Source organism: Geotrypetes seraphini, chromosome 13 (genome assembly GCF_902459505.1).
Source record: "Geotrypetes seraphini chromosome 13, aGeoSer1.1, whole genome shotgun sequence".
In the NCBI taxonomy this organism is placed as follows: domain Eukaryota; kingdom Metazoa; phylum Chordata; class Amphibia; order Gymnophiona; family Dermophiidae; genus Geotrypetes; species Geotrypetes seraphini.
Window position 1 is genome coordinate 73,878,517 of NC_047096.1, and position 27,013 is coordinate 73,905,529.

The 27,013-nt window shown below is 44.4% G+C and overlaps 1 protein-coding gene across 4 annotated transcripts in view; it reads left to right on the forward strand.

The window, feature by feature from the left end:
* Positions 1-7,450: 7,450 nt before the first annotated feature.
* Positions 7,451-27,013, forward strand: part of ATXN7L3 (ataxin 7 like 3) — a 56,436-nt gene continuing 36,873 nt past the window's right edge. For 2 of the 4 annotated variants that reach the window (XM_033918347.1, XM_033918350.1), the window contains exons 1-2: positions 7,589-8,110; positions 26,797-26,910. In XM_033918347.1, the coding sequence (XP_033774238.1) occupies positions 26,860-26,910 (51 nt within the window). In that variant the 5' untranslated portion in view covers positions 7,589-8,110; positions 26,797-26,859. The other 2 variants (XM_033918348.1, XM_033918351.1) reach the window with 2 other exon arrangements.

Here is a 27,013-nt window from a genome sequence, read left to right on the forward strand (position 1 = left end):
TGTGTGGTCCTAATTTGCGATGTCTAGCAGTGAAAAGCATCTTTAAAAATAAAGCATTCTAACTTGTGGATCCAAAGGAGTAGATAGTGTACCTGAAGAGGAGGGTGACCTGTGAATTAATGAAGAAAAATTTGTTGAGAGTGGAATTTCTCATCGGTTTGTGGGTCGGAAGGTGGGGATTCTAGTATTTTTGCGGGGGTCGGTGACCTCAGAGGACCGGAATGTTTGAAGAGGAACTTGAGGAAGAGTGAGCCATAGTAGAAAGGGAAGGGCGGAGGAAAATTATGGTCAAAAGATTGACCAGCATGGATAAAGGAAGCCGTAAAGATGGTCTGGCAACTGAAGTTTTTGGAGCGCACAAAGGAGCGCATTAAGGAGCATTACCTGTTCCTTAAGCACATTTCTTTGGCGTGTGCCGCAAAGAGGCAGAGATTAAATGGCATATACCTCCCTCCTCCTTCCCCCATGGTCCTCTAAAATATTACCTTGCTTGCTGGTAACAACAGAATACACAGTAGGCTGATTTCAGCCTGCCTTGGGTCTTTCCTCTGCCATTCATGCTGTTGCTACCAGCAAGCAAGGTGATGGGGGAAGGAGAAGGGAGGGAGAAAGGGAAGGGGAGAAATGGTGGAGCAAGGGTAAGAGGAGAAAGCTTAAGCTTTGAGGATGGGACATCACTGGGGGCCATAAGTTCAAATTCAATTTATTTGATATACTGCAAATATAAAACCAGGGTTAAAATCTAAGCAGTTTACAGTATCATAACAAAAAAAGGCTGGGGAAACAAACTTAAGACCGTTAACAAGGACAAGGTCTAGATAAGAGCCGCTTAATTTGGAAGTAAGATGGCAGTGGTATAGCCGGCTGCTTTACAACGCGTCTCCACATCTTACAGTTTTACCGTCGGGCAGCGTTCTGCTCGTTAATCCAGATGCCTCACTCTAAGAGGAAGGGTGCAATTCGTTTGGACCCCTTACCAATGAGGACTTCCACCCCGAATCAAAGATCGATTTTGGAGTATGCAGCAGTCGCCAGCGGTCCGATGCGTTCTGGAGGTCCCGAGCTTTCGTCGGTGGGTGGAGCTGCCAGCGACTTCGGGTTGGAGATATCTCTCTCCCCTCCAGCAACTATCCCACCACCGCGTCCTGCTCCTCCCGTAGCTCTATCAGGTGATCCTTGTACGGAGGGAACGTCAAGGGGGCCCCTGTTTGAAGGGGCAGCAGCCGAGAGGGAACAAGAGCAGAGAGCCCAGGGAGCTGATTCGGCTGATCTTGGAATTAGAAGACCTGCCACTGTGACCCTTGAGAGCATATGGGATGCTCTCGAGAGACTAAACTCAACGGTTCAGGAATTTAAAACTCTCGTAAGTACTGTGGATAATCAGGAAATTCATTAAAAGATACTAAAGAAGAGTTTTCTACAGAAACTAAGATACTTAAAGAAAAATCATACAAATAACAGCATGTAATAGAGGGGATTCTGAAAGAAAGAATTCTTTTAAATAGAAAAATTGAACAATTAGAGAATTACAATAGAAGGTTAAATTTACGTTTATTGAATTTTCCAATAAATTTAAAAAAACAAACAACAACCCCAAGTACAAGGTCTACAGGAATAAGTAGGAACATGAGGAAAGAACGAAGAGGTTAGTTACAGTGAAGTCTAAGGTATGGAGAAAGGGAGAAGGACTTATCACAGGACCCCACAGTTATCCACATGGGAAAACATTAAACAGAAAGAGATGCTACTTATGCTCTTCTTTATATATATTATTTAGTGCAAAAAATGTGAAAAAGGGTGCCATATACTAAAGACAAGAATCAACTCACATGGAGGGGCATAATCAAAAGATATGTCTAAGTCCAATTCAGACATATGGCACTAGACGCCCAGAGTGGGCAGCGGGAAAATGTCCATTCTCAAAAAAACACGCCTAAATTATTTATTTATTTTGCGAATTGTCTATCTGGACGTCCAGGCTATTGTTTGCCAGACCGCCAGGTTGTCTATCTTTATACCACATTCTCAACCAAAATTTCATCCAAGTCCCAAATGCCCAGAACAAAACCATTTGGATGTGGGAGAGGCAGACATGGCTTACAGGGCACTGCTGTGAAATTCACAAGAAGGGTGCCACATAAACATCTCACCAGAACTCCCATATAGGTTATGGTGAGCCCCCCAAAACCCACTATACCCATCTGTCTACAACCCCAGTAGCCCTTATGGCTGCAAGTGCCACCTATATGGCAGTACAGCAGGGTTTTGGTAGGCGCACACGTTCTACCCACATGTAGTGGTTAGAGTGTCTTATGGGCCTGGGTCCTCTCTCTATGGTTCACTAGCCCCCCTGCTTCCTTTTATCACTGAACAACAGAAAAAGCAAGGGAAGGAGTCCTTTCAGCCAAAGCAATCTTTATTCAAGAACATCCCAAAAAGGATTCTGGTTTTGGTGTGTAAAATGCTTTCCTCAGGGGACACTTCACACGATAGAGGCACAAGAACCCCCCCCCCCCAGAAAAGGTGATGCTCAATTTCTTTATTATGATTGAGATTCAACACGAATGTGTTTCAGCCACTTGGCCTGCTTTAGGAGTTTGAATCTTTATAAAGCAATCTGTATCACATATATTTAGAGCCTTTGTACTGTGATTTTTTTTTAAAGAGTGTTGAGTAAGATATGAGTATCAAAAAGCTCTTTAAAACGTTGGAAGCAGGAGGCCCACAGAGAGGCTCCTGCTTCGGCCGCCAGTCTCTTACCTTTTCTGTAGTTCTGCTGTTTCGTTATGGCGAGGTGTTCTTTTTCATTTTACCACTGACTATTCCAAGTAGCACCTCCTTTTCTAGTGACTTTGCCCTCATCACATGTCCAAAATAGGTCAGTTTCTGTCTGGTAATCTTGCCTTATCTTGAATGCAAAACATGTAGTAAGAATTGAGTGAATATAATTTTTTCCGTAATTTTAGAAAGGAAGGGAAGATTAGGTACTTACTTACCTTAATAATCTTCTTTCTAGTAGACAGGACATCATTCCTGAACCTTTGGATAGTCAATCTATTCCCATGAGAATTTATGTAGAGAGCATCATTACAATTGTTTTCCTCCACCTCCCAAACCTCTGAGCTGTGCTCAAATTCCTCAGTTCATATCAAAGCAGATGGTCAGCCCTAGAGAAGGAACATAAGTGGGGAGGGGTATGGGGATACTCCCTGAAAGACATATCTGCTCTGCTCATATCACAAAAATATATAACAATTGAAACTGAAAAACATAACCAGGTGAAAATAAATGAGTCACCTAACTGAAAGCAATCCGTGCTAACTGTTTTAGAGTAAAAGGAGTACTCCCTGGATTCTTTGCAATAGCAGTGGCATTTCCCCATCCATGTCCTTAATGGATAAAGGGAAGAAACAATATATCCAGTTGTCCCGGCATGTCTGAGGCAGAAAAATTAACATCTGAGAGCAGGCTTTAGGAACGATGTGCCTGTTGCACTAGAAGGGACGATTAGGTACTTACCTCGATAATCTTTCTAGCAGACAGGCACATCATTCTTGAACATTCAGGTTCAAAGCAGTGCCCGCAATCTAAGATGGGACAGATGAGCCTGCTGAAAGTATGGATGATCTGAATGCAGAATCCAATCTGGCCGCTATGTCTACCCTGTAAAACTTTGTGAAAGTATGGAGGGAGGACCATGCACATGAGGAAGCCACACCTCTAGCGGAATGTGTCTTCAAGGATATCAGTGGATGCTTCCCGCTTCCAATATAGGCTGAAGAAATGGCCATATGGATCCATCTGGAAATGGTTGCCTTTGAAGCTGGGTGGCCCCTAGGGTGATTGGACAGGTGAAACTCATTTGTCATCTCCAGATAATGCAGTAATACTTTGCAAACATCCAGCAAGCTCAGGACCTTGTCGCTCTTCTTGGACCTTAAGTGTGAAGGCAGGCAACTGGATTTCCTGGTTGACGTGAAAGGATGAGACTATGACTACTTTAGGCAAAAAAGAAGGCACTGTATGCAGTAAGGGTTCTCTGCATGATAACACTTGCAGTTCAGACACATGTCGAGCCGAAATGATCGCCACCAAAAACACCATTTTGACTGTGAGATCCATCAATGAAGCCTGCTCTATAGTATCATACAGAGCTCTGGTGAGCTCCCGAAGAACGTAGGTGAGGCTGGACTCATTTAGAGCACTGGTCTTTGAACTGGGGGCCACCGTGTGAGCAGACTGCTGGGCACGATGGACCACTGGTCTGACCCAGCAGCGGCAATTCTTATGTTAATTCTAGAGGAAAACGATGCCCAGATGGCCCTTGCGGTCACTCCTCGGTCCCTTTCTGAGATTTTGCGGTAGATATGCAGCTGCTCTTCACTGGGGATGCCTATTGCTTTTTTCCTGCTCTAACCAGGATTTTTGACCTGGAACTCATCTGGGAACCAACACCCCAAGGGGAACTAGAGGGGGGCTAAGCTAGTGGCTTCTGCCCAACCCCCCCCCCCCCCCCACTCTCACATGCTGCACAGATCGCCATCCAGTGCAAATCTGGCATGAATCCAAAGCATCCTGGCCTGAGTCCATCCCACCTTATTTTGAGCTAAATCAAGGTTTTTTTAGGCAGATAGAGACTTTTATTTCCAAATCAGGAAATCTAAGATGGCCGATGCAACAGCAATTTTAGTGCCAAAAATGGCCTGTGGGAGCTACACTAAGGGTCAAATTTTAGCGATTTTAGGACTAGGTGACCCTGGCTCTTGCCCCAGAACCCCCCCCCCAAAAAAAACACATTTTTACAGGATCCATTCTTCTCCCCCCCCCCCCCCCCCCCGATTTCAGTTCTAAGGCTGTCAGCCTTGTACTCACTGTGCAATGCAGGTGTTGGGAGCTGCCTGTGCTAAAGTTGCCAGTAGCTTACTGGGAGAACTTCTGCCTCAAACAAGTCTGGAAATTGGACTATCTGTTTTTTCAAACTGCCTCTCAGACCGCACGACAAGTCTGAGACCTCAACTCCCACCAGACCTCATGCACAGAATCAGGGGGGAGGAAACATAGTTGGCCCGATCCTGGAGAAAATTGCTTCTGAGCCACTCAGCTTGCACTCAAGCTAGGGTTACCATATTTGTGAAATAAAAAAGAGAACTTATGAACCTGCCCCTGCCCCACTCTGGCCACACCCTAGTCCCACCTCCTACCAGTCTTGCCCCTATCTGCCCCACCCCAACTCTCCCACCTTTCACCAGTTTCATCCCTACCTCGCACCACCTTTCACCCGTTTCCTTAGCCTCCTTCCCATCTTTTGTACCCTTTTAGTGCTTCTCTCTCTCCAAACTCCCACGGGGGGCCTTCCCCTTTCCCAAGTGTTTTTCTCTTTCTTTCCCTCCAGAACTCCTCACTCACAGGTTCTCTCTTCCTCCAGCCCCCTCCTATGAGTGCTTCGCTCTAGCTCTCTCCCTCCCTCCAACTCCCCCCTTCCCTGGTGGGTCAGTGCTTCTCTCCCTGTGGCTCTCCTCTGTCCATCTTCCTCCTAGACAAAATGTAATCTTTGGGCTTTCCTCCCACCTCTGGAATGACTCATATTCTGTCCTCAGAGATGGGATGAAAGCCCAAAGATTTCCCTTCTCTATGAGACTTTTCTTTTGAAGTACAAACCACTACTGAGCCCAGCTGTTGTGGTGGCAACACTAGCAGTAATGGGTATTAAAAACCCTTGCATCAGGAACTGAGCTCATAAATATTGCACTCCAAGGCTCTGTTTCATGCATGAGGGAGAGTGTGTTGATTCAGGCCTGGCCTAAACATTGTCATAACCTTTCACTGCTGCTGCCTTCATCACCAGAGAGACCCCACCAGGAAAAGATGGTTTTATGGAGTTACCTACCTCCTTGCTGAAATGTAATCTTCAGGCCATCTGGCAGCAGCAACAGCAGCAGCAGCAGCAGCAGCAAGGAGTCCCAGAAGCCTTCTCTCTGAAGCAACTTCCTGTTCCCAAGTAGGCAGGATGCTCCAGAGAGGTAGATTCTAGGGCAGGCCGATGGCAGCAGGCTCACCTTGCTGCTGCTGCCAGCCAGACGGCCCAAAAATTACATTTTAATGGAGCCAGAGGTAGGTGGACAGAAGTGAAAGCCGTTCAGACACCCAGACAGTCCTCTATAGCTTTGTGCACTCTCCGGTATGTTGTAACACTTGAAACTGTACAATACTATTTAGTGCTCAGAGAACCATTTTTGCTTATGGTCTCATAAGCAAAAACGGTTCTCTAAGCACTAAATAGTATTGTACAGTTGTTACAACATACCAGAGTGTGCACAAAGTTATATCTGTTTCCAGTTTATTGCACCCAGGGTGGCTGATTATTTCCCGAATATTTATTTGGGTAACTTTAGTAAAAGGGCCCCTATATTAAAGCCAATTGCTTAACATAGCTTATTAAGAAGACCTCTAAATGCGTTAAGTCAGTTCAATAAAAATACATCCACATTTTTTCTTTAGTCTTGTTTTATTTCTATTTATTACTATTTAACGGTAGAATAAATGGTACAAAGTAGTCATGACTGGGAAGGCTGCCTGCATAAGCCTATTTTATCACAGAAACAGCTATACAGTATAATCTCATTATAACGGAACCTCGCCTATAGCGGAGGAGGTCTGCTGGTCCCAGCTGAGCACCATTATAAACATACAGAAAATCACCGGATATAGCGGACTCGCATATAACGGACTTTCGGATATAACGGACAACTATTTTGGTCCCCAGAGCTGCTTTTAGCGGTTCATAGACAATAGCGCGCAAGACAATCTCGCGTGGACAAAATTGCGCACGTGCTGTACGTGCGCGTGTCCTTCGATGGGTAAGCGGCCTCTAGTGGCGCGCTGAGTTATCTTGCGCTAAATTGTCTCGTGCTGAGTTGTCGCGCTCAATTGTCTTGCGCGGAGATATAGTGGTGCGCAATTGTCTGTGAGCGCCATTGTCTTAGCGCTGAGTTGTCTGCGTGATTATCTTGCGCGCTTTTGACCTGTCACCGCTTTTAGCTGTAGTTTTATTCAGCTATAATGGACATGCAGGCTCCGCCTATAAGGCACGTGGCATGCCAGTGATATAGTATCAAAATGCAGTCCAGAAAAAAAATGACAAGAGTATTTTTCTTTCCAGTACAGTGTTCTGGTTTTGCAATCATTTTGTGCCATATCAATGTTTTGCTGAGGTTTGTTATTGATGTTGCTGATATGCTTGTGCAGTGACTGTTGTTCATCGATTTACGTTGTTTCAAGTTGCCTTAAATAAAGTTTTTAAAAAATGCAACTCTGGATTTTCTAGGTCCCTTGAAGTCCATTATAACGAGATTATACTCTACTTTTACATTGCAAGTTGTAAGCCCCCGGCGGCTTCTAATTGCACCTACAGGTCGAAGCCCCGCCCCCTTCGCCAACCCAACAAGAGAAAAGGGGCGGAACCCAGCCGTCAGCCACCTACGTCAACGCCTGGCGCTGATAGGATTCTGGCTTTTCTACAAGCACCGCCCTGCCGCCCCGATTGGTTGCATAACCGGCGTTCGCGATAGCAGGTTAGATTGCGCTCCGCCGGCCCGCCCCTCTCTTTTTATTGTTATTGTTGCGGTGGGGTGGGGGAATGCGGCTACGGTGCCTTTTGTTTTGCGTAGCGTCCCTTTTGCTCTCTCCCGAGTTAGTTCAGCGGCGCTATTGTTTCGTCGGGGCCTAGTGGCTTGGGCCCAGTGTCCTAACGCCGCCGTGCTTCTAGCTCTGTTTCCCCCCTCCCGAGGAAACAAGGAGGACCAAGGCCGTGAGGCGCATGCGCTCTGTGGAGGCTGAGGGCGGGACGGTGGTGGGCGCATGCGTTCTGTCCCTCATCCATCACTCGGGCTCCGCTGCGCTCCTGCCCGCGGCTTGGCGCTGGATTGAGGCGGCCTGGCGAGCTGTAGAAGTGGGGAAGGGGCGGGAGGGAGGAGCATGGAAGCGCTGGCGGCGGCCCGTGAGTGATCCCGGGGGCTCCGAGGGGAGCATGGGGGCAGCGCAGGGCGTCCAAAGCCCGCAGAGGAGGCGCCGGGGCCGGCCTTGACCGTGCTAAGCAGACCCAGACGCCTGGGTGAGTGGGGAAACTGGGAAGGGAACCGGAGACATCTTGCCCGCCCCCCCCCCCCAAATCCCCGCGGGCATCGCAACCCGTAGCAGATGGTATTTCCCTCTCCTCCTGCATCAGGCATTGCAACTCCTGGTAGCAGAGCACCACGCCCCTCCCGTCCCTTTATCCCTTCCTCTCCCCACCTCTCGTGGTACCAGTCCCCAAGTCCTGAATGAGCAGCTCTGTGGCTGCAGAAAGTGCTCGAGCATCCCCTCCCCCCCCCCCCCCCCCCCCCGTGGTGAACAAACTCCACTGTGCTCAAGTCATTTTTGGGTTGACTTACACTTTAGCACCCTCAATGATTCTGCAAAGTTGGCTGATATGGCACCGGATTAGTGGGTAGTGGAGACCCTAATACTGTTCCTGATAACTCAATTGGTGCCTGCCCATGAACTGTGGGGATCCTATTCTTGGGATCGGATTGCCAGGTACTTTGTGCTAGGCTGACCTGTGCCCTAGCCCTGAAGAGAGTCCCACTCTTCCTGATGCCATCCTTTGCTCTGATTGTCCTATTACCCTAATCCAAGGGTCAACAACCCAGTCAGGTTTTCAAGATTTATATAATGAATATGTAGCCGATCTCTCTGCATATACCTCTTCCATGGTAAGCAAACCTCTCTTTATTCAGTGATCGGATGGCCAGGTACTTTGTGCTAGGCTGACCTGTGCCCCAGCCCTGAAGAGAGTCCCACTCTTCCTGATGCCATCCTGTGCTCTGATTGTCCTATTACCCTAATCCAAGGGTGAGCAACCACAGTCCTCAAAGGCCAACAACCCAGTCAGGTTTTCAAGATTTATATAATGAATATGTAGCCGATCTCTCTGCATATACCTCTTCCATTGTAAGCAAACCTCTCTTTATTCAGTGATCGGATGGCCAGGTACTTTGTGCTAGGCTGACCTGTGCCCCAGCCCTGAAGAGAGTCCCACTCTTCCTGATGCCATCCTGTGCTCTGATTGTCCTATTACCCTAATCCAAGGGTGAGCAACCACAGTCCTCAAAGGCCAACAACCCAGTCAGGTTTTCAAGATTTATATAATGAATATGTAGCCGATCTCTCTGCATATACCTCTTCCATGGTAAGCAAACCTCTCTTTATTCAGTGATCGGATGGCCAGGTACTTTGTGCTAGGCTGACCTGTGCCCCAGCCCTGAAGAGAGTCCCACTCTTCCTGATGCCATCCTGTGCTCTGATTGTCCTATTACCCTAATCCAAGGGTGAGCAACCACAGTCCTCAAAGGCCAACAACCCAGTCAGGTTTTCAAGATTTATATAATGAATATGTAGCCGATCTCTCTGCATATACCTCTTCCATTGTAAGCAAACCTCTCTTTATTCAGTGATCAGATTGCCAGGTACTTTGTGCTAGGCTGACCTGTGCCCCAGCCCTGAAGAGAGTCCCACTCTTCCTGATGCCATCCTGTGCTCTGATTGTCCTATTACCCTAATCCAAGGGTGAGCAACCACAGTCCTCAAAGGCCAACAACCCAGTCAGGTTTTCAAGATTTATATAATGAATATGTAGCCGATCTCTCTGCATATACCTCTTCCATTGTAAGCAAACCTCTCTTTATTCAGTGATCGGATGGCCAGGTACTTTGTGCTAGGCTGACCTGTGCCCCAGCCCTGAAGAGAGTCCCACTCTTCCTTATGCCATCCTGTGCTCTGATTGTCCTATTACCCTAATCCAAGGGTGAGCAACCACAGTCCTCAAAGGCCAACAACCCAGTCAGGTTTTCAAGATTTATATAATGAATATGTAGCCGATCTCTCTGCATATACCTCTTCCATTGTAAGCAAACCTCTCTTTATTCAGTGATCGGATGGCCAGGTACTTTGTGCTAGGCTGACCTGTGCCCCAGCCCTGAAGAGAGTCCCACTCTTCCTGATGCCATCCTGTGCTCTGATTGTCCTATTACCCTAATCCAAGGGTGAGCAACCACAGTCCTCAAAGGCCGCAACCCAGTCAGGTTTTCAAGATTTATATAATGAATATGTAGCAGATCTATCTGCATATACCTCTTCCATTATATGCAAGCCTCTCTTTATTCAGTGTCCTTATCCCTAGCTTCCTGTTCCCCTGTGGCTCCTTTCATTTTCTGCCATGCACTGGTGTCCTCTACAAACTTTTTGTTTGCTTATCTTAAGTGGTTTTCAACCCACTCCTGCTAATCAAGTTTTCAGGATATTCATAATGAATACACATATGAGAGACTTACATACAATGAAGATAGATTTGCATGCACTCATGTATGGATTGCCTGAAAATCTGACTAGCTGGGTGTGTCCCCAGGTCAACTCTGCCTTCCTTCATGCCTCTTCATTGGGTAGCAAATATTGGTTAGGAATCAATTAATCTTTTTCCCCTCTACCCCTTGCATTATTTTAGGTTCATTTTTCAGCCTACTGCAGTAAGAATTCCTCTAGTTTTCTGTTATCAAATGATCTTAACTCTAGTTATTGCTTCTAATTTTGTTAGCTGTTTGTTTTTCGCTAGTTATGAATCCTTTCAAGGCAATGAAAATTGGTGTTTGCCAGTGTTGTTGCAGTGCTGGATAACTTTTCTTCCAGTTGATTCAAATACAAACATTTTTGTCAATTCATGAGTCATCACAGAAATGCAGCATCCGCTCTGTTTTTACACCAAGAATAAGAGATTAGTAGGAGAAATTGTACTTTTTATGGTAACTTATTGTTGAGCAGTGGGCTGAGAACCAGGGATCAAATCCCACTGAAGTGCTTTGTGATCTTGGGCGAGGCACTTAACCCTCCATTGTGTCTTGTACTATCTTGCTGCCCCCCCTCCCCCCTCCCCATCAAGCTGTGCTGTTGAGTACTGAGAGCTAAATGCCCAGTTAGCCATATGATTAGAATGGGTGGCTTGACATTTAATTTGTGCTGCATGACAGATGGGGGGGGGGAGGGTAGATTGTAAGCCCATCGGGTATAGGGAAATACCTAATGTACCTGAATGAACTTATCCTGAATTACTATTAAAGAGGAATGAGCTAAATTAATTAACTAACTGACTAAAATCTAAAGCCCTAACCACAGTGCAATAATGCACTAACCTTCAAACAGGGCTTCCAGACTTGACTGATGACTCTGTGGCAAGTTGGGATTGCAGGAAGTCAGCAGTGAATGTGGATGAGGTAAATTAGATACATTTGTATCTCTCATGTATGCAAATGGTAACACAGTAGAAGGCTGTGTATAAAGTCTGATGGCCTATTCACCTTGCCCAGTAAGTTAGTTAGGGGTCCTTTTATGAAGGCATGCTAGACGTTTTAGTGTGCGCTAAATGCTACATGTCCATTATAGTCTATGGACGCATTAGCATTTAGCGCGTGCCTTAGTAAAAGCACCCCTTAGTGTTGTAACTGCTGTTCTGTGTAGACTGTTACCCCCCCTCCCCCATTTAAGAAGTGCAAAGCCACTTCATTGTGGTTTGAGTTGAGAGGTTCAATGCTTGATTCCATCCTTTTGCCTTCTAGGGATCATCTGTGTGCATCCCGCTCCTTTTTGTATTCTCATCTCGCCAAATTTGTCTCCAGCATCTTCTCTGGGAGATCATTCCAGGCATTCGCCTCCTTTCTATGGAAAAGTATTTCCTGACGTTGCTCCATAATCTTCCTCCCTTCAGCTTCATATCATGTCTTCTAGTTCTACAGCTCCATTTCCTTCTTGTGCATTGAAAGGTCTGTATCACTTCTCTATCCCTTCTCCATTTTGGAGTTTACATGTTACATCAAGTCTCCTCTCATTATATTTTCTAGTGCTGACTGGACTGTCAGTCCTTTTCATATCTGTACTGAGATAATGCCCTTTTATAGGTCATTAGGCCATATCGACCTACTTTTATTTTTTCTGCTGACTATTCCTCTATTTACAGCTTAGGCATCTCTCTGGCTTTGGCCACTGCTGTATCACATTTTCATTAATTCTGAGATCCTTGGATACCATCTCACTTCCCTCTGCCGGGTCTCTCTTTTGGTCTGGGCACATCCGTCTAAGCTGCCCCAGCACATGGTCTGAGCATATCAGTCTAGGCGCCCCAGCACATAGTGCCAGGGGGTAGCAATATGAGCTGCCAACTATATTTGACCATGATGTAGAAAATGAAAAAGCAGCCCCTGGTAATGTGAACAATGAGGAACCAACTAAAATTAAGATCACCGAAGCCATCAGCTAGTTTGACGATGGCAAGGGAGCTGGGGCAGATCGGGTCTTTGTGGAAACCTTGAAAAGGACAGAAGAATTTGTTCCCATTGATCGGTTGACATAGTACTGATCCTTTAAAAAAGTGATAAGGCCAAATGTGAGAACTGCAAGGGAATTGGCTTCCTATCAGTTGTTGGAAAAATCATGACCTGTCTGCAGCCAGTGCAGGAAGTTGAATACCTGAGAGGAGCAATGTGACTTCAGGAATGGGCTGTATAGATCAAATCTTTTGTCAGGCATATATCTAAAGAAGGATAAGATAGGAAAAAGAACTCGTACAATATTTGACTTCAAAAGCGCCTTTGATAATATCCATAGGGAAAACTTTAGTCCAAATTATTTCTACTTTCTATGATGGTGCATTGAAAAAAAATCCACTAGTTTTGTTGTTGAAAAGGGTGTAAGTTGAGGATGAATGTCATTGCTACCGTTCATAAGAACATAAGAAATGCCTTCACCGGATCAGACCTTAGGTCCATCTAGTCCGGCGACCCGCACACGTGGAGGCCAAGCTAGGTGCTCCCTGATGGAGACCCTGTTGAAATATACGAGTAAACAGGGTCTCCATCAGGGAGCACCTAGCTTGGCTTCCGCGTGTGCGGGTCGCCAGACTAGATGGACCTAAGGTCTGATCCGGTGAAGGCATTTCTTATGTTCTTATGAAACAAAGCTTGGCTGTGTGTGTGGGCAGGATTACTGCATCCCAAATTCATCACTCTGCGTTCATTGGCTTTAAAGTTTAATTGAGTTTTTGACTAGTCTTCCAGTTTTTGTGGCTCACTTCTCTGCTGTCTCAGAGAGGTGTGCACTTTGATGCAGATCTGCATAACATTTCACAAAAAGGTAAACCTGTTTTACCCTTTGGCAGTCTGGCTCACACAGAGACTGATCTCTACTTTTCACTGCTTGTCCCCCTTCCCTGTGATATTTACTTTGCTATTCCTGTGTAGCACCCTACCATTAAGTCAGTTGTTTGGGGATAAGAGCATTGGGTAGACTACACTCAAATATAATTTCCGAGCCTGTTTAAATTCCTTGAGGCCATCAACTGCTGATACTTGGTGGCAATTAACCACGCAGTGCCATTGAATATCGGCTCCGATAGGCTACTTTTTAAAGTGAGCAGTCAAGGGCGATACAGGGGGTGGAGCCTATAGCTATGCAGATTCTGGCAACATTCAGAGCTGGTACCTGCATAGATAACCGTATGAATTTAGGACAGCTTCAAAGCTGGACTAACATCACTCTTTTAGTTACATGGACCTTGGATGAATATCGGCCGAGACCCGCATAACTTTCTTTGCTATAGTTGTGCACGCCTTCCCATTACTCTTCAGAATAAACCCCCCACCTAGGCATATCTGAGACCCCTGGTGAAATCCACTCGCTCTTGCCCCTAATGGCTACTGCAGCAATATGGCTGCCGTGACCTCTCACAGCAACCTTGCAATACTTCAAGCGCCATATTGCTGTGATAGCTGCGAAGGTCAGGAGCGAGTAGGCTTTTTGCTCCTGCCCCCACTGGATCATTAGGGATCCCAGATGGGACAGGGTTTGAGTTGTTCCAGGATGATTGGAAGGAGGAGGATCTGTTTCGGGTGAGAGGGAAGTTGGGGATGGCTTTTGCACAAAAATGTTAGGTGGGTCCCGGCCAGTTTTCAGCCACGACCTACATAAGTGCTCGTAGCCATCACAACAAAAATTAGCCCCTAATATTTAGTTGGCAACATTCTCTATTTAAAAAAGCAAAATAGTGACCGCTGCTAGCTGAATGTTGGCTGGTTGAGTTTTTTGGGCATTGTCTGCCCTTTGTTCTTGCAATGCAAAAAATAATTGCCATAGAAAGGGAACATGAACATTCATGGTGGGCCTTGTTGTTAGATGTTGTGCTATTTCAAGTTTTTGCTTTCTACTTTGAGGGTATCGGAGATGAATCAAGTTTCAGACCTAATGCATAAAATCAGTATATTCAGGACTGGAAAAGTGCCATGGATTATTTTTTCCAACTTTTTTGAAAATGTTTCTGAATTTGAGTATCCCATAAAATAAAGTAAGGTTGGCCTGTGTGAACCTGCAGATTGATTTATTGTTGCCGTAATCTATTTCTGAAAAAAATAATCCTACAATTTTATGGAAAGCTCTGCTAATTTCCAGCATTCTTGGTTATGTCCACGTGGCAGTCGTCTCTTTTTTTTTTTTTTTCTACCATACTGAATTTGTGTTTGGGAGGAGGAATTGAAGAATAATAATATAATAATTTTATTTTTTTATATATCACCAAAGTAGTTCGAGGCGGTTTACAATAAGAGCTGGACAATCAGCGAAAAAAATAACAATGAAGTCTTTGGATACATGAATATCTGTTGGGGGGAAGAGAAACAGTAAGAGACGCATGTAAGTACAATACCTGGGGACATGCAAGTAGAATACTGGGGTAAGGCTTTAAGAGTTCTTGGTTACAACTGTGTTTAGATACCTATATGGTTCAGATTTTGCAGTCGCAAAACGATGTTCATTTGACTTTCTCTCCTTTTTCAAAATCTACAGTCAAAATTAACACTTGGGCAAAACTTCTTCTGCTTAACCCACTCCTGAAGGCACAATTAGCAGTTGGTTTTTCAGAATGATCACAGACGACCACAGTGTAAACTAAAGTGGAACCCTGGCAAATGTATATTTATTCTGGTAATCCTGAAATCTGATTGGGTTTGTCTAAATATGACCATATCTTTAAAAATTGCATTGGCTTCCAGTCGCCTTCAGAGTCCAGAATAAAGTAGTGATAATTTGCCATCAGCTTATGTATGGAAACATTCCAGAATTGCTTAAAAGCAATATACTCGGTTATATACCAAAAAGATCTTTGCGTTCTGAGAACTTAGCACTACTGAAGATGTCTTTGAACCTAAGGCTTGTCGATACTAAGAACATAAGAAGTTGCTTCCGCTGAGGCAGACCAGAGGTCCATCTCGCCCAGCGGTCCGCTCCCGTGGCAGCCCATCAGGCCCATTGCCTGAGCCCTGACTAGCTCTATAACCTATCTCTATTTCTATCCCTATAACTTACTAGCAAAATGACTTTCTGCTGTGCAGGAGTGAAGTTATGGAACTCCTTGGTGGGTCAGATCTGAAATAGTGGTCTGCACGGGAACAGGGATCGTGGGAATCCCGCGGATCCCGCGGGAATCCCCCCTAACCCACGGAGACCCCCCTCTGGCCCACGGAGACCCCCCTCTAACCAACGGGACTCCCACGGGGATGGAAGGCTTTGGAAGCAGGGTTCGTCCATATAATATAATGGACATGTCAGCCTTAGTAAAAGAGGGGGTTTATAAGTTAATTACCTGAACAGAAAACAAAAAAAGGGTTCCACCAAAGAGATTCCACAAGGAAAACAGCAGCGGAAACACAAAAGAAACTGTGGAATTGATGATCCTGTCAGCAGAAATTGCTGCTTTTTATGGGGATGGGTGGGGGATGGAAGTAATTACTTGCGGGGACGGGTGGAGATGGAGAGGATCCTGGCGGGGATGGAGAGGATCCTGGCGGGGACGGGTGGGGACATAGAAACATAGAAGATGATGGCAGAAAAGGGCCACAGCCCATCAAGTCTGCCCACTCCAACAACCCTACCCCCTTGAATTTACCCCCCTAGAGATCCCACATGTGTATCCCATTTCCTTTTAAAATCCGGCACACTGCTGGCCTGAATCACCTGAAGTGGAAGTTCATTCCAACGATCGACCACCCTTTCGGTGAAGAAGAACTTCCTGGTGTCGCCATGAAATTTCCCACCCCTGATTTTCAGCGGATGTCCTCTTGTGGCCGAGGGACCTTTAAAAAAGAAGATATCATCCTCCACCTCAATATGGCCGGTGATATATTTAAATGTCTCTATCTTGTCTCCTCTCTCTCTACGTTCTTTGAGTGAATATAGCTGCAATTTATTCTGCCTTTCTTCATACGGGAGGTCTTTGAGTCCCGAGACCATCCTGGTGGCCATTCTTTGAACCGACTCAACTCTCAGCACATCTTTTTGGTAATGTGGCCTCCAGAGGATCCTGGCGGGGATGGGTGGGATTTCTGTCCCCGTGCAACTCTCTAATCTGAAATTGTTGTGAAAAGGGTAACTTTAGAAAATTACTAAAGACGCAGCTATTTGTTGATGCCTTTTATTTTTTTTAGGTATTTGACAAAGTTTATTTTTTTATCCACATTATGGTATCTCTTGAAGATTGTTTTTATGTGTATTTTATTATGTTTTTTAACTATCCGTTTGTTTTTATTATGTGTTCATTTTAAATACTGTGTATGTAAACTTTGTAAACCGTTTAGTTTTAAATGGTACATAAATTTTAAAAATAAATAAATAGTTATGCCCTGAAAAAGCCTCTTTCGAAACATGTCTGATACTAACCTCCCCGAGTGCTGAAAATACCGGAACTATTGAAGCTAAGTAAAGATTCGTTTATATAGGCGAGTTTTCATGTTGTGAATCCCACTATTAATTAGAATATTACTCAAGTTTATATAGAGAGAAGATAAAAGGGCCTGTGACCAGAGGGCACATGAAGCCTACCGCAATGAAAGTCTTTGGGAGGTATGTGGTGTCGCTGAGGCTCTGTTCAAAAGACTTTTTTTTTTTAAAAAAGTTTGTTTGATATATGGATGTTGGGACTCGGGATTCATTATAGAAAACATTGGCCATTCTTGTGCTGCAAGTCATTTTGACTGCATTGTTTGGCGGCAGGCCTTTCGCTAAACAGACTACAGAATTGGGGTTTTTTGCCTAGTTCCATCAGAAGACTTTGTGACAATTTTTCGTTTGTGGCCCCCCCCCCCCCCCCCCACACACACACTTTTCAGAACCTGTAGGGAATAAGCTACATGGCAAAAGATGATGAATTTTGTTTCAACAAGTGTGAGTGTTTTGCCCCAAATTTAAATCTGTATTCTGTAATCGCTTGGCATCCTTTGCTTGGGCCTGCTTTTCTGTGCTGTGGTGGGGGAAGGAGGCTGCCCAGGCGTAGGCGGGTGTGTGCTGGTGCTGGAACTGATCTGGCACTTTGGGCTCTGTAACTTCTGGAGAAACAGTTCAGCGGTTGGTTGTGGTGCCTGCAGTACCGCCTTGCAATGAAGGGTAGAAGGAAGGAAGTCCATTGCCTATCTGCTGGACTTCTGTGTAGCCCTTTCAGGATTCCCTGGTATTTCAGAGGCAAAAAGGTAATAAGTTCATTACAGAGATGCATGTAGGGGGGTTTTTCCCCCTGTTTTCCCACAAAACAGCTAGAATGGACTTGTTTTCTTCTGTGTGTGCTCTGATAGATAACTGACTAGCTATGACAGTGAGTATCACTGCAGTATATCGGTAAAAAGCAGGAGATGGAGGCCCAGCAGGACTAAGATTATTATCCAGATTTAATAATACTACTAAACCGCCAAAGCCATGGTAGTTCGAGGCGGTTTACAATAAGAGGAGCTGGACAGTCAATGATATAGTTACAATATTGAATTAATGAATACAAGTACATTGAATGCAAGAACAAATAAGAAAGGCTGGACAGTCAGCGACATAGTTACAGTGTAGAAGCAACGAATTCAGTATACAGAATACGAGAGATAACGAACAACAAAATTCTAGGTGACAAATCGGTTGAACAGTTTCGTTTTTACTAATTTTCTAAAACCTAGATAGGACGAGGAGAGCATGATAATGTTACCCAGCCAGTCGTTCAGTTTACTTGCCTGGAAAGCTAGAGTTCTGTCCAGGAATCTTTTGTAACGGCAGGCCTTTATTGTTGGGTGGGTAAATAAGTGGATTTTACATGTGGGCCTGATAGAGCAACCCAAATTGAAGTGGGAGACCTGGTACTAGGGGCCAAACCAAAGATTGATTTGAAACAGAGACAAGAGAATTTAAATAATACTCTAGCTTCGAGGGGCAGCCAGTGAAGGTTTTGATAATAGGGACTTGTGTGTTCCCATTTTTTTAAACTGAAAATCAGACATACTGCCGAATTTTGAATAATTCGGAGTTTTTGAAGGGTTTTCTTGAAAGATCCCAAGTAGATAATGTTGCAATAATCCAGCATGCTTAGAATAGAAGATTGTACCAGTAGACGGAATGATGCTGCATCAAAGTATTTTTTGATGGTTCTTAGCTTCCATAATGTTGAGAAGCATTTTCTGGTCAGTAGATCCGTGTGAGCGTCTAAAGTAAGGTATCGGTCGAGAGTCACTCCTAAAATTTTTATGGAATCGACAATAGGGAAGTCCTGACCGTTCAAGGAAATTTTTGAATCTTTGATTTTATCATTTGGGCTCGTCATATATATATTGTCTCCCTTGATTAACTGCTCTCTTCTTTACTCTTTCATATTAATTTCCATCTAACACATTCTTATCTAAGGTATTTGCTCATCCTGTGCTTTAAGGAAGGGAGCATTTCTGAAGCTGTTTCAGCAGAAAGTTCCTCTTTCTGTTTCCTCCTTTTTGTACTAATCTATCTATGGGGCCTTAGGGTTTCAAAGTGTTCCATAATCTTGGACGGCTTTCTTCCATGTGGCCTCCTTTGGATGCAGGATAGGATTTTGTTTAAAAAAAAAATAAATTGTGTAGCTGTAAAAAAAAAGTGCTGGTTAGTTGAAAAAATACAGTAAAATACAGTTTTCTTAAAGGGAAACAACCCTCCAGACCAGCACTACCTCAGGATTTTTTTTTTTTTTACAGAACAGACTCCACAGGCTCTCGAAGCAATATGCCTTGCTTGATTTAGGGGGCAAGGCTTACTGCTGAGACTCCTCTAAAAAAATGTGGGGAGGTGGAGGAAGTGGGGGGAGGGACCCCGCTCGAGACCCGCCGGGTGTGACACCCCCGAGGTCGGACGAACCCCCAAACAGGGTCCGCCCAAGCTCCGTCCGGCCAAAAACAGGGACTATAAACCCCCTAAACAAGTTCCAACAGCCCTACCAAGGGAGATGGGTACAGATCACATCAACACCTGCTGGAGACTGAAAGAAGACTGAGGGAAATAGAGAAGGGGGTATAGTATATACTGTCCCAAAGTTTTGTTTTCAGTCTCCACCTGCTGGTCATGATTGGATATATACCCATTTGTAAAGATTAACCTCTACTGGTCTGGAGAAGCTAAAAGAAAGTAAATTAGCAGGTAAGAACCTAATTTCTCCTTGTGGCAGTATATTAAATCTCAACTTGGCTTGAGTCAGAAGGTTCTCTTTGTAATCTTGGCTGGCTAATAAAACTAGCAGGTTGCAGGGTCTGGTTCCTCTTCCTCTTCCATACTTTATTTTATTCAATTTTCTCTGTCATTCTCCCAGGGGAGCTCAGAACGGTTTACATGAATTTATTCAGGTACTCAAGCATAATTCTCTGACTAGCCCAATGGGGGAGCAGGTGACCCGCCCAGGGTCACAACAAGCAGCATGGGCCTGCACGCACAACCTCAGAGTGCCTAGGCTGCAGCTTTGATCATGGTGCTGTAATCTCAAACATAGCATGGCAAACTTAGACAAGATGGCAAACATAATATGGCAGTACGTGAAACGGTGAGACCTAGCATAGTGAGTACTGTGGCTGAAAGAAAGGCGAATGGCATAGGACGCTATGGTAATGCCATGCACTTGGCAAACCAGTCTTGAGCAGCAAAAGCCCATTCTAATGTCTGGAAATAGGTTCCTACTTTCGTAAACAAACCATCCTGAAAAATTGCACTAAGGGTAGATGGAGAGAGGTGGAAATGAAGAGATAATAGAAACCCTTTCTCATATTTGGAAAGATTAGATGTGTTTGGTTCAGTTAATTGGCAGCGTTCTTATCCGGTGGCTGCCTGAATTAGGTTTGTACCATCCAATAGATGAATGATTGTATGTCCCTTGCATTTTTGATGTTATGGTTCTTATTTGCTGACCTCAATTGTCTTAGAATTTACCTGTTTTGATGGTGGGGAGGATGAGATGGCTATGTGCAGTTTATACACTAGATTGCTTGAGGTGTTGGATTGTTATATGATTTCTCTGTTGTAATAATTGTCAATGTTCATGTTGCCCCACTAGGGGCAGTTGTATGTAATCTCCTTTTAATTTCAAAGAAAATTAATAAAAATCTATTTAAAACAAAAAAGAATAGGTTTGTGCCATTACTTAATGGTTCTACGTCTGAAAGCAGAGCTGGAGAAAGCCCAGCTGCTTCCTATGTGTTCTCATCCTGGTGTAGCTGCTTCACAAGAGGAGTGTGGGTTTTCCTACTTTAGTTTTTTGTTCCATTTCACTCCACCTGGCTTTGATTCCACCATGTAGGGTAGGTTTGGGAAAGTGGAAGAGCTCTCATTTTATCTGTCATAATGCAGAAATTGAGCAGTCTTCCCTTCGTAGGAAGAGCTTTTGTGAGTATACGTGGTTTCTGTTTTCTAGGGAGGCCTGGGTTATTCTTGTGTTTAATGCCTCCAGGATGTTTTTTTGTGCATCCTATGACAAGCTCTTGTGTTGGGGTATGTTATGTTATCTCGCCCTTGGATTTATTGTTAATGTGAGTATTAAAAAGATCACTAAGCCCCCAAAAGTTGAGGGGACTGCAGTGGTCTGTTTTGCAGCCACACCTACCTTCTTAATTTCTCATGATATACTTTATTTGGCGGTAGAGTACAGGAGAACACAATGTTGTCAAAATGGCCTTCTGTGGAGCAAATTAATGGAAAACGTGATTTAGCTTTTCAGTTAATGTTAACTGGTACATTTATATCACAGAAATTGTGTAATACAAAAACTTTAACCAACAAGATCCTTCCTCCTTTCAGTCTATAACCCTCTCACACATCCTACAGTGTCTGCTACTTGTCTTATGTCCCTTTAGGTGTTAACTGTTTTTGTTTTAGGTTCCAAACCTTTGTATAATAGATTCCTTCACTATTTCAAACATTTTATTGTGTCTTCTTACATTGAGACAACTACCGAATAGAGAGATAATTTGCTCAGTAATCTGTGACACTTATAATTATATACTCATATAATCACAGCTATAGTTCAAATAGAATAATTCTTCATTAACTTTGGTTTTTAAGCTCTTGTTGATTTTTATATAAATTATTTGTGAAGTGCTCAGACCAAGAAACCCATAAAATAGTGATGTCACTACAATGAGGTTTTCAAGGGGACCATCATTGCCTTCACAAGTCCCCGGCCCTCCCTATACCTATCTAGTTGGTATATCCAACAGTTTGTGTTGTTCTATTTCGGGGAGCTATCTACGATATCACTTCTCATTGGTGACATTTAACTTAACAACTGAATATGTGACTAAGAAAATAAAAATAAAAGTGCTTATCTAAATTGTAGTATTGCTCAATATTTCATTGTCTGATTGGAGTCCCGTCCCTCCGACCCGGATTTCGCTACTTCTTCAGGGAGGAACACTGGTGACGGCTCTCTTAAGGCTTGAACAGACCAAGTGGACAAAACGTCCCCGAAATAGAACAACACAAACTGTTGGATATACCAACTAGATAGGTATAGGGAGGGCCGGGGACTTGTGAAGGCAATGATGGTCCCCTTGAAAACCTCATTGTAGTGACATCACTATTTTATGGGTTTCTTGGTCTGAGCACTTCACAAATAATTTATATAATAATCAACAAGAGCTTAAAAACCAAAGTTAATGAAGAATTATTCTATTTGAACTATAGCTGTGATTATTCTTACATTGAGACCCATAATTTTTCCACATATATCTTAGAGCTATGGATTAGTCAAGTTAACTAGTTAATTTATTGGTCTGGTCATGGATAGTGTTTGCAGTGCAAACCAGCTTCTTCCATTGGCCCCCGAGAGCCTTCCTGCAGCTGCAGCAGAAGAGCTGGGACATGACTGCGGAAAGGCTTTCAGGGATGATGGCGTAAACCTGCTTGCATGGCAGATGCTGCCTGTGACCAAGCAACTACAGTGAAGATTAAAATTTGTAATCATCAGCAGCCCTAATACATCCCAATGCCTAGTCAAACCAATTTCTGGTGTGACACAGTTCTTGAACTTGTGGGTAGTCTGTCCCTTCTCACGAGAATTCTTGTAAGGAGCTTCATTCTGGGCTGTCCTCCAATTTCTCAGTTGTCTCTACAAGTGAGATGATAGGAGCCTGTCTTTTCTGCTCATGTTTATTTTCAATTAAATTCGTTTTTTTCTGACCAGTTGCGAGGTTTTTTGGTGCTGCAGAAGATCACAATGATGGGGCATCTCTGGCTGCAGGAGAGTGCATACTCTGAGGTTGAGAGTCTGCTTCTAAGGGGCAGACTGCTTTGCAGTGCACCCAGTTGGAGCTTGCACTAGAAGTCTGAAGGCTCAGGGACCAATCCCTTGGGAGCAAGGTTCGCCCCAATTTTGTCTGCAGTGGGCTTGAGCGCAGGCTGAATGGCTCCTTGGTGGCTCTTCCAGGATTGAGGCAGACTGATTTCCTCTCCCATTACGTGCACAAGGTCTAGTGGAACCATGGAATCCCAATGAGGACAGCGTATTGCAAAGGAGGTGGTGATCAATGTTGAAGGCAGCAGACAGATCAAGAAGAATGAGGATAGAATCCATTGGATTTGGCCAGGAACAGGTCGTTAGACTTTAGCAAGGGCAGTTTCTGTAGAATGGAGAGGTTGAAAGCCCAATTGAAGTGGGTCGAGAATTATTATGAGAAGAACGGAAGACTAGGCAACGGCGGTGAACAAGCATGTTTGAGTAGTTTGGATAGGAAGGGGAAGAAGGAGATGGGGCAATAGTTGGCGGGGAATGTGGGGTCTAGTGAGGACTTTTTGAGGAGAGGTGTAACTACGACATGTTTGAAGACATCAGGACTGTAGCAGTGGCGAGTGAAAGGTTGAGGATGTGACAAGATGGGAGCGATTACAGTGGGAGCGATGGATCCGAGTAGGCGGGTAGGAATTGGATTAGACGAACAGGTGGCAGGTTTGGAGGAGGAGGACAAAAGGTGAACAGTTTTCTCTTCTGTGACTTCAGAAAAGGAAGGAAGGGTTGTTGAAGGGAGGTTGACAATGGATAGTCAGACTGGGTGGTGGGGGAGGTGACATGGTTGAGAATTCAAGGTGGATCTTATGAATCTTGTTGTGGTAAAATTCTGCCATCGTCTGGGGGAAAGTGAAGAGGGGATAGGAGGTGGGGGCACTTTGAGTAGAGAGTTAACTATGTCAGAGACGGTGAAGGTTGGCACTAAGAGTTAAATGGTTGTAGTATACTTGTTTGGCAAGCGAGAGGGTAGATTGAAAGGACGTCAGCGTGAATTTGAAATGAATGAAGTCGGCATGTGTGCAGGATTTAAGCCAAAGATATTCAGCAGCTTGGGCACAGTAGCGCAGATAATGGATTTTGGGGGTTAACCGGGGCTGGGTTTTGGCACGTCTTACAGGATGTGAAATGGGAAAGGCAAGGATATCGATAGAAGATGTGAGAATGGAGTTATAGGAGAGGACAGCGTCATTGGCAGACTTGTTTGACATAGTAGTAGACAGGAGGGATGAGACAGTGGTAGAGAGCATGTCAGGGTCAATAGCCTGAGGTTCCTAAATGTATGGGTAGTGATTGGTCAGGTGGGGGGGGGGTGATGAGTTGTGAAGGTTAACAGCTGATAGTCGGTGTTTGTAAGATTTGAGGTGCAGAATAGAGAATGACACAGTGGCTGTTACTGCTAGCCGCAGATATGGGGACAAGGCCATTCACTGCCCCATGGAGCAGTGAATGACCTTGTCAACGCAGTTAAGGGAGGGAACGCACGTGGTCACTGATCGCGGAGTGCAGCAGTCCCCTCCTTCCTTCCTAACGATCGCTGCCGTCTGAGCATCTCCCTCCCTCCCCCGATTTATCAGGTGCTTGAGCACATGTTAAGTGAACCCGTGTTTGTTCAGAGGACTGTAATGGCTGCTGGCTGCGTTCCCCCCTCAAAAAAAAATAAAAAAAGTGAGGAACTATTGGGGTTGAGGGTTTCAGGCTCTCAGAACCTGTCTAAAAGGCAGCCTGAAGAGACAAACTGCTGAAGAATCCTATATGCTTTGTCTGGGGTAGAAATAGTCTCCATTGTCCAGCTGCAGTGTGAGTTGATGCAGTCACAGCACCAAGTAGTTCTACGAGTACAGTCTATTACTGTCTGGAAGACTTCAGGGTGGTTCAAGAACTGGACTTTGGAGGGTCCCCTTCCTTCAAAAACCCGTTTCTTTTAATTTGTGGAAGTTTTTATATAACTCTTCTGGCCCATTTTCTGGTGCTAAAACTCTGCTGCGATGGTCATCTTAGATTTCCTGATTTTATTTCAAGAGCCTCCATCTGCCTCAAAACACCTTGTTTTTGATGATAAATGGTTTTTAATGGGCTCCCCAGGCCTTTCTACCCCTGTATCATGCTAGTTTGAGGCTGGCTGGCTGGCTGAGGAGTGTCATGGGGCATGAGGGGGGTGGGAGCACTGGGCTTAGCCCCCTTTGGTCTCTAGGGTCAGAGCCACAGGAAGCTTGCTTGTTGGAGCATAAATTCCTCCTAGAGCCCTCAAACGGTGACTTGCATCAGCGGTGAAACACAAATGAGACACCTTTGAACCCTCAGGAGTTCTAGTTCAGGGATGTGACTCTGATTTTGTAAGTTTGATGTTTGAAATTTGTAAAGTATAAAGCATCTGCATGGTCTGGAGTATCACCAGTGGTGGTGTATGGGGGGGGGTTATCTTCACAAAGTGCGCATAATGAGAGAAGACAAAGTCTTGGCGTTACTGTATGTGAGGAGAGTTCTTCTCCGTTATCTCAGTGACAATTGAATTTTGTCTTTTCAGAGCATCTTTTTGGGTTAACCAACCTTAGCAAATGGGGGAAGCAAGCCTCAAAGACATCCATTTCCAGATGGAGTTGCATAGCTATTTTGTCTGTATACATTGGCTGTGGTAAACAGCCACTGATTTCCTTGAAAGCGTATTCCACCATAGGCATGGCCTCATCATGGGCAGAATCCTGGACAGTTCACCTAAGGAACAGCTACATGGTCCACTGTCCTTAATTTTACAAAGTTTTAACTGAGTGGACATGGCGGCATAGATGGACACAACGTCTTCTGTGCTTGCAGTAGACTTACTTACCCTGCCCTAGTCTTGGGACCGCTTTGATACATTCCATTTGTCAAACCTACTGTGCCTTTTACACTAGAAGGGAAGATTAGGTATTTTCCTTGATAATCTTTCTAGTAGAAGTGTCAAGTAGACTTGATGGCTGGCTCTGTTAGCCTGCTTTCTACCTTAGACACATAACAGGTGTCTCCAGATGCTTGTCTGTGAACAACCAAGAGATTGAAGATGCTTAATGACTTCTGTTTAAATGAATAAGAAGAGTTAGCCGTTGGCTCTTTAGCAAAACCTGTGTGAGAGGTTATAGGAGCTACATAAATGTTAGTGCTGGTTGCACTCGGGTAGGTGGCTTGTTTGGTTCTACCTTGTTTATGCTATGTTTCCACTGGTTTAATTATTGACTCTTGTTCCAGAGCAGAAAAGATGTGAATTGTTGGAATTCACTGTACCCTCCTTGTTCTTTCTCCTCCTTAGAAGTTACCCATTGCTTTAGTACAAACTGAGGCACAGCCCAGTGACACAAGGAGGCAGAGTTGAAAAATATGATGATGTTTTTGCAATCCTTGCGAGTATAGGGAAGAAATCCAATCGTCAAGCCTACTGTACCTTTCTATTAGAAAGAAGATGATCAAAGTAAGAACCTAATCTTCCCATTAGCTAGGTAAATCCCTTCTTTAATTTAGCTCACTTTAGAGCACACTCGCCCTCTTATTTTTGTTGCTCCTCCAACAGACTACATCATTATTAGTTGGCAGACACCATACTATCCAGAGATGAGAATCGACATGTGACTTTACCATCCAGTCTGTGAGAGGAATGCATTGGGTCTTTTTAATACTGGTTGCTTTTTGCTTAACTACTATCCCTTCCAGAGATCTGATGCATATCTTTTCTCAAGCTGAACCCAGGTGACAGAAGAAAAAATTGCATAAGAACATAAGAATTGCCATACTGGGACAGAGAGAAGGTCCATCAAGCCCAGTAACCTATTTTCAGCAGTGACCAACCCAGGTCCCAAGTACCTAGCTAGATCCTAAGAAGTAAAACAGATTTTATGCTGCTTATCCTAGGAAATAAAGGCAGAAACAGGAAGAGCTACTCGCTCAAGCTCTCTGATGTCCTTTATCCCTTACTCATTCTCCCTAATCTGAGGCTCATGGCCCTAGCTCTCTTTGTTTCTAGACACTCAGGCAAAGTTCATGTTTGATCTTGGAAATCTTTTGTAATTGCTAAATTATTGATTTTATGGCTGGCATTTCAGAAGTTGACTTTTCCCTCTGTCCATTATATTGTGTGTTTTTTTTTTCTTTGCTTTTTGTAGGGGTCTTACCAAGCCAGTCTGGGCTATGTGCGTTCTTGACTTCATGCTCCTTAATGTTTGCAAATGAAAATGGAAGAAATGTCTTTGTCTGGCCTGGATAACAGCAAACTGGAGGTAGGAAGTCCAACCTAGGATTGGTGCATATGATTCTTCAAATCAGGCTACTGTCATCACTTGAAAGAACAACCTTTTCACCTCTGATTCCCCTTCCCTGGCA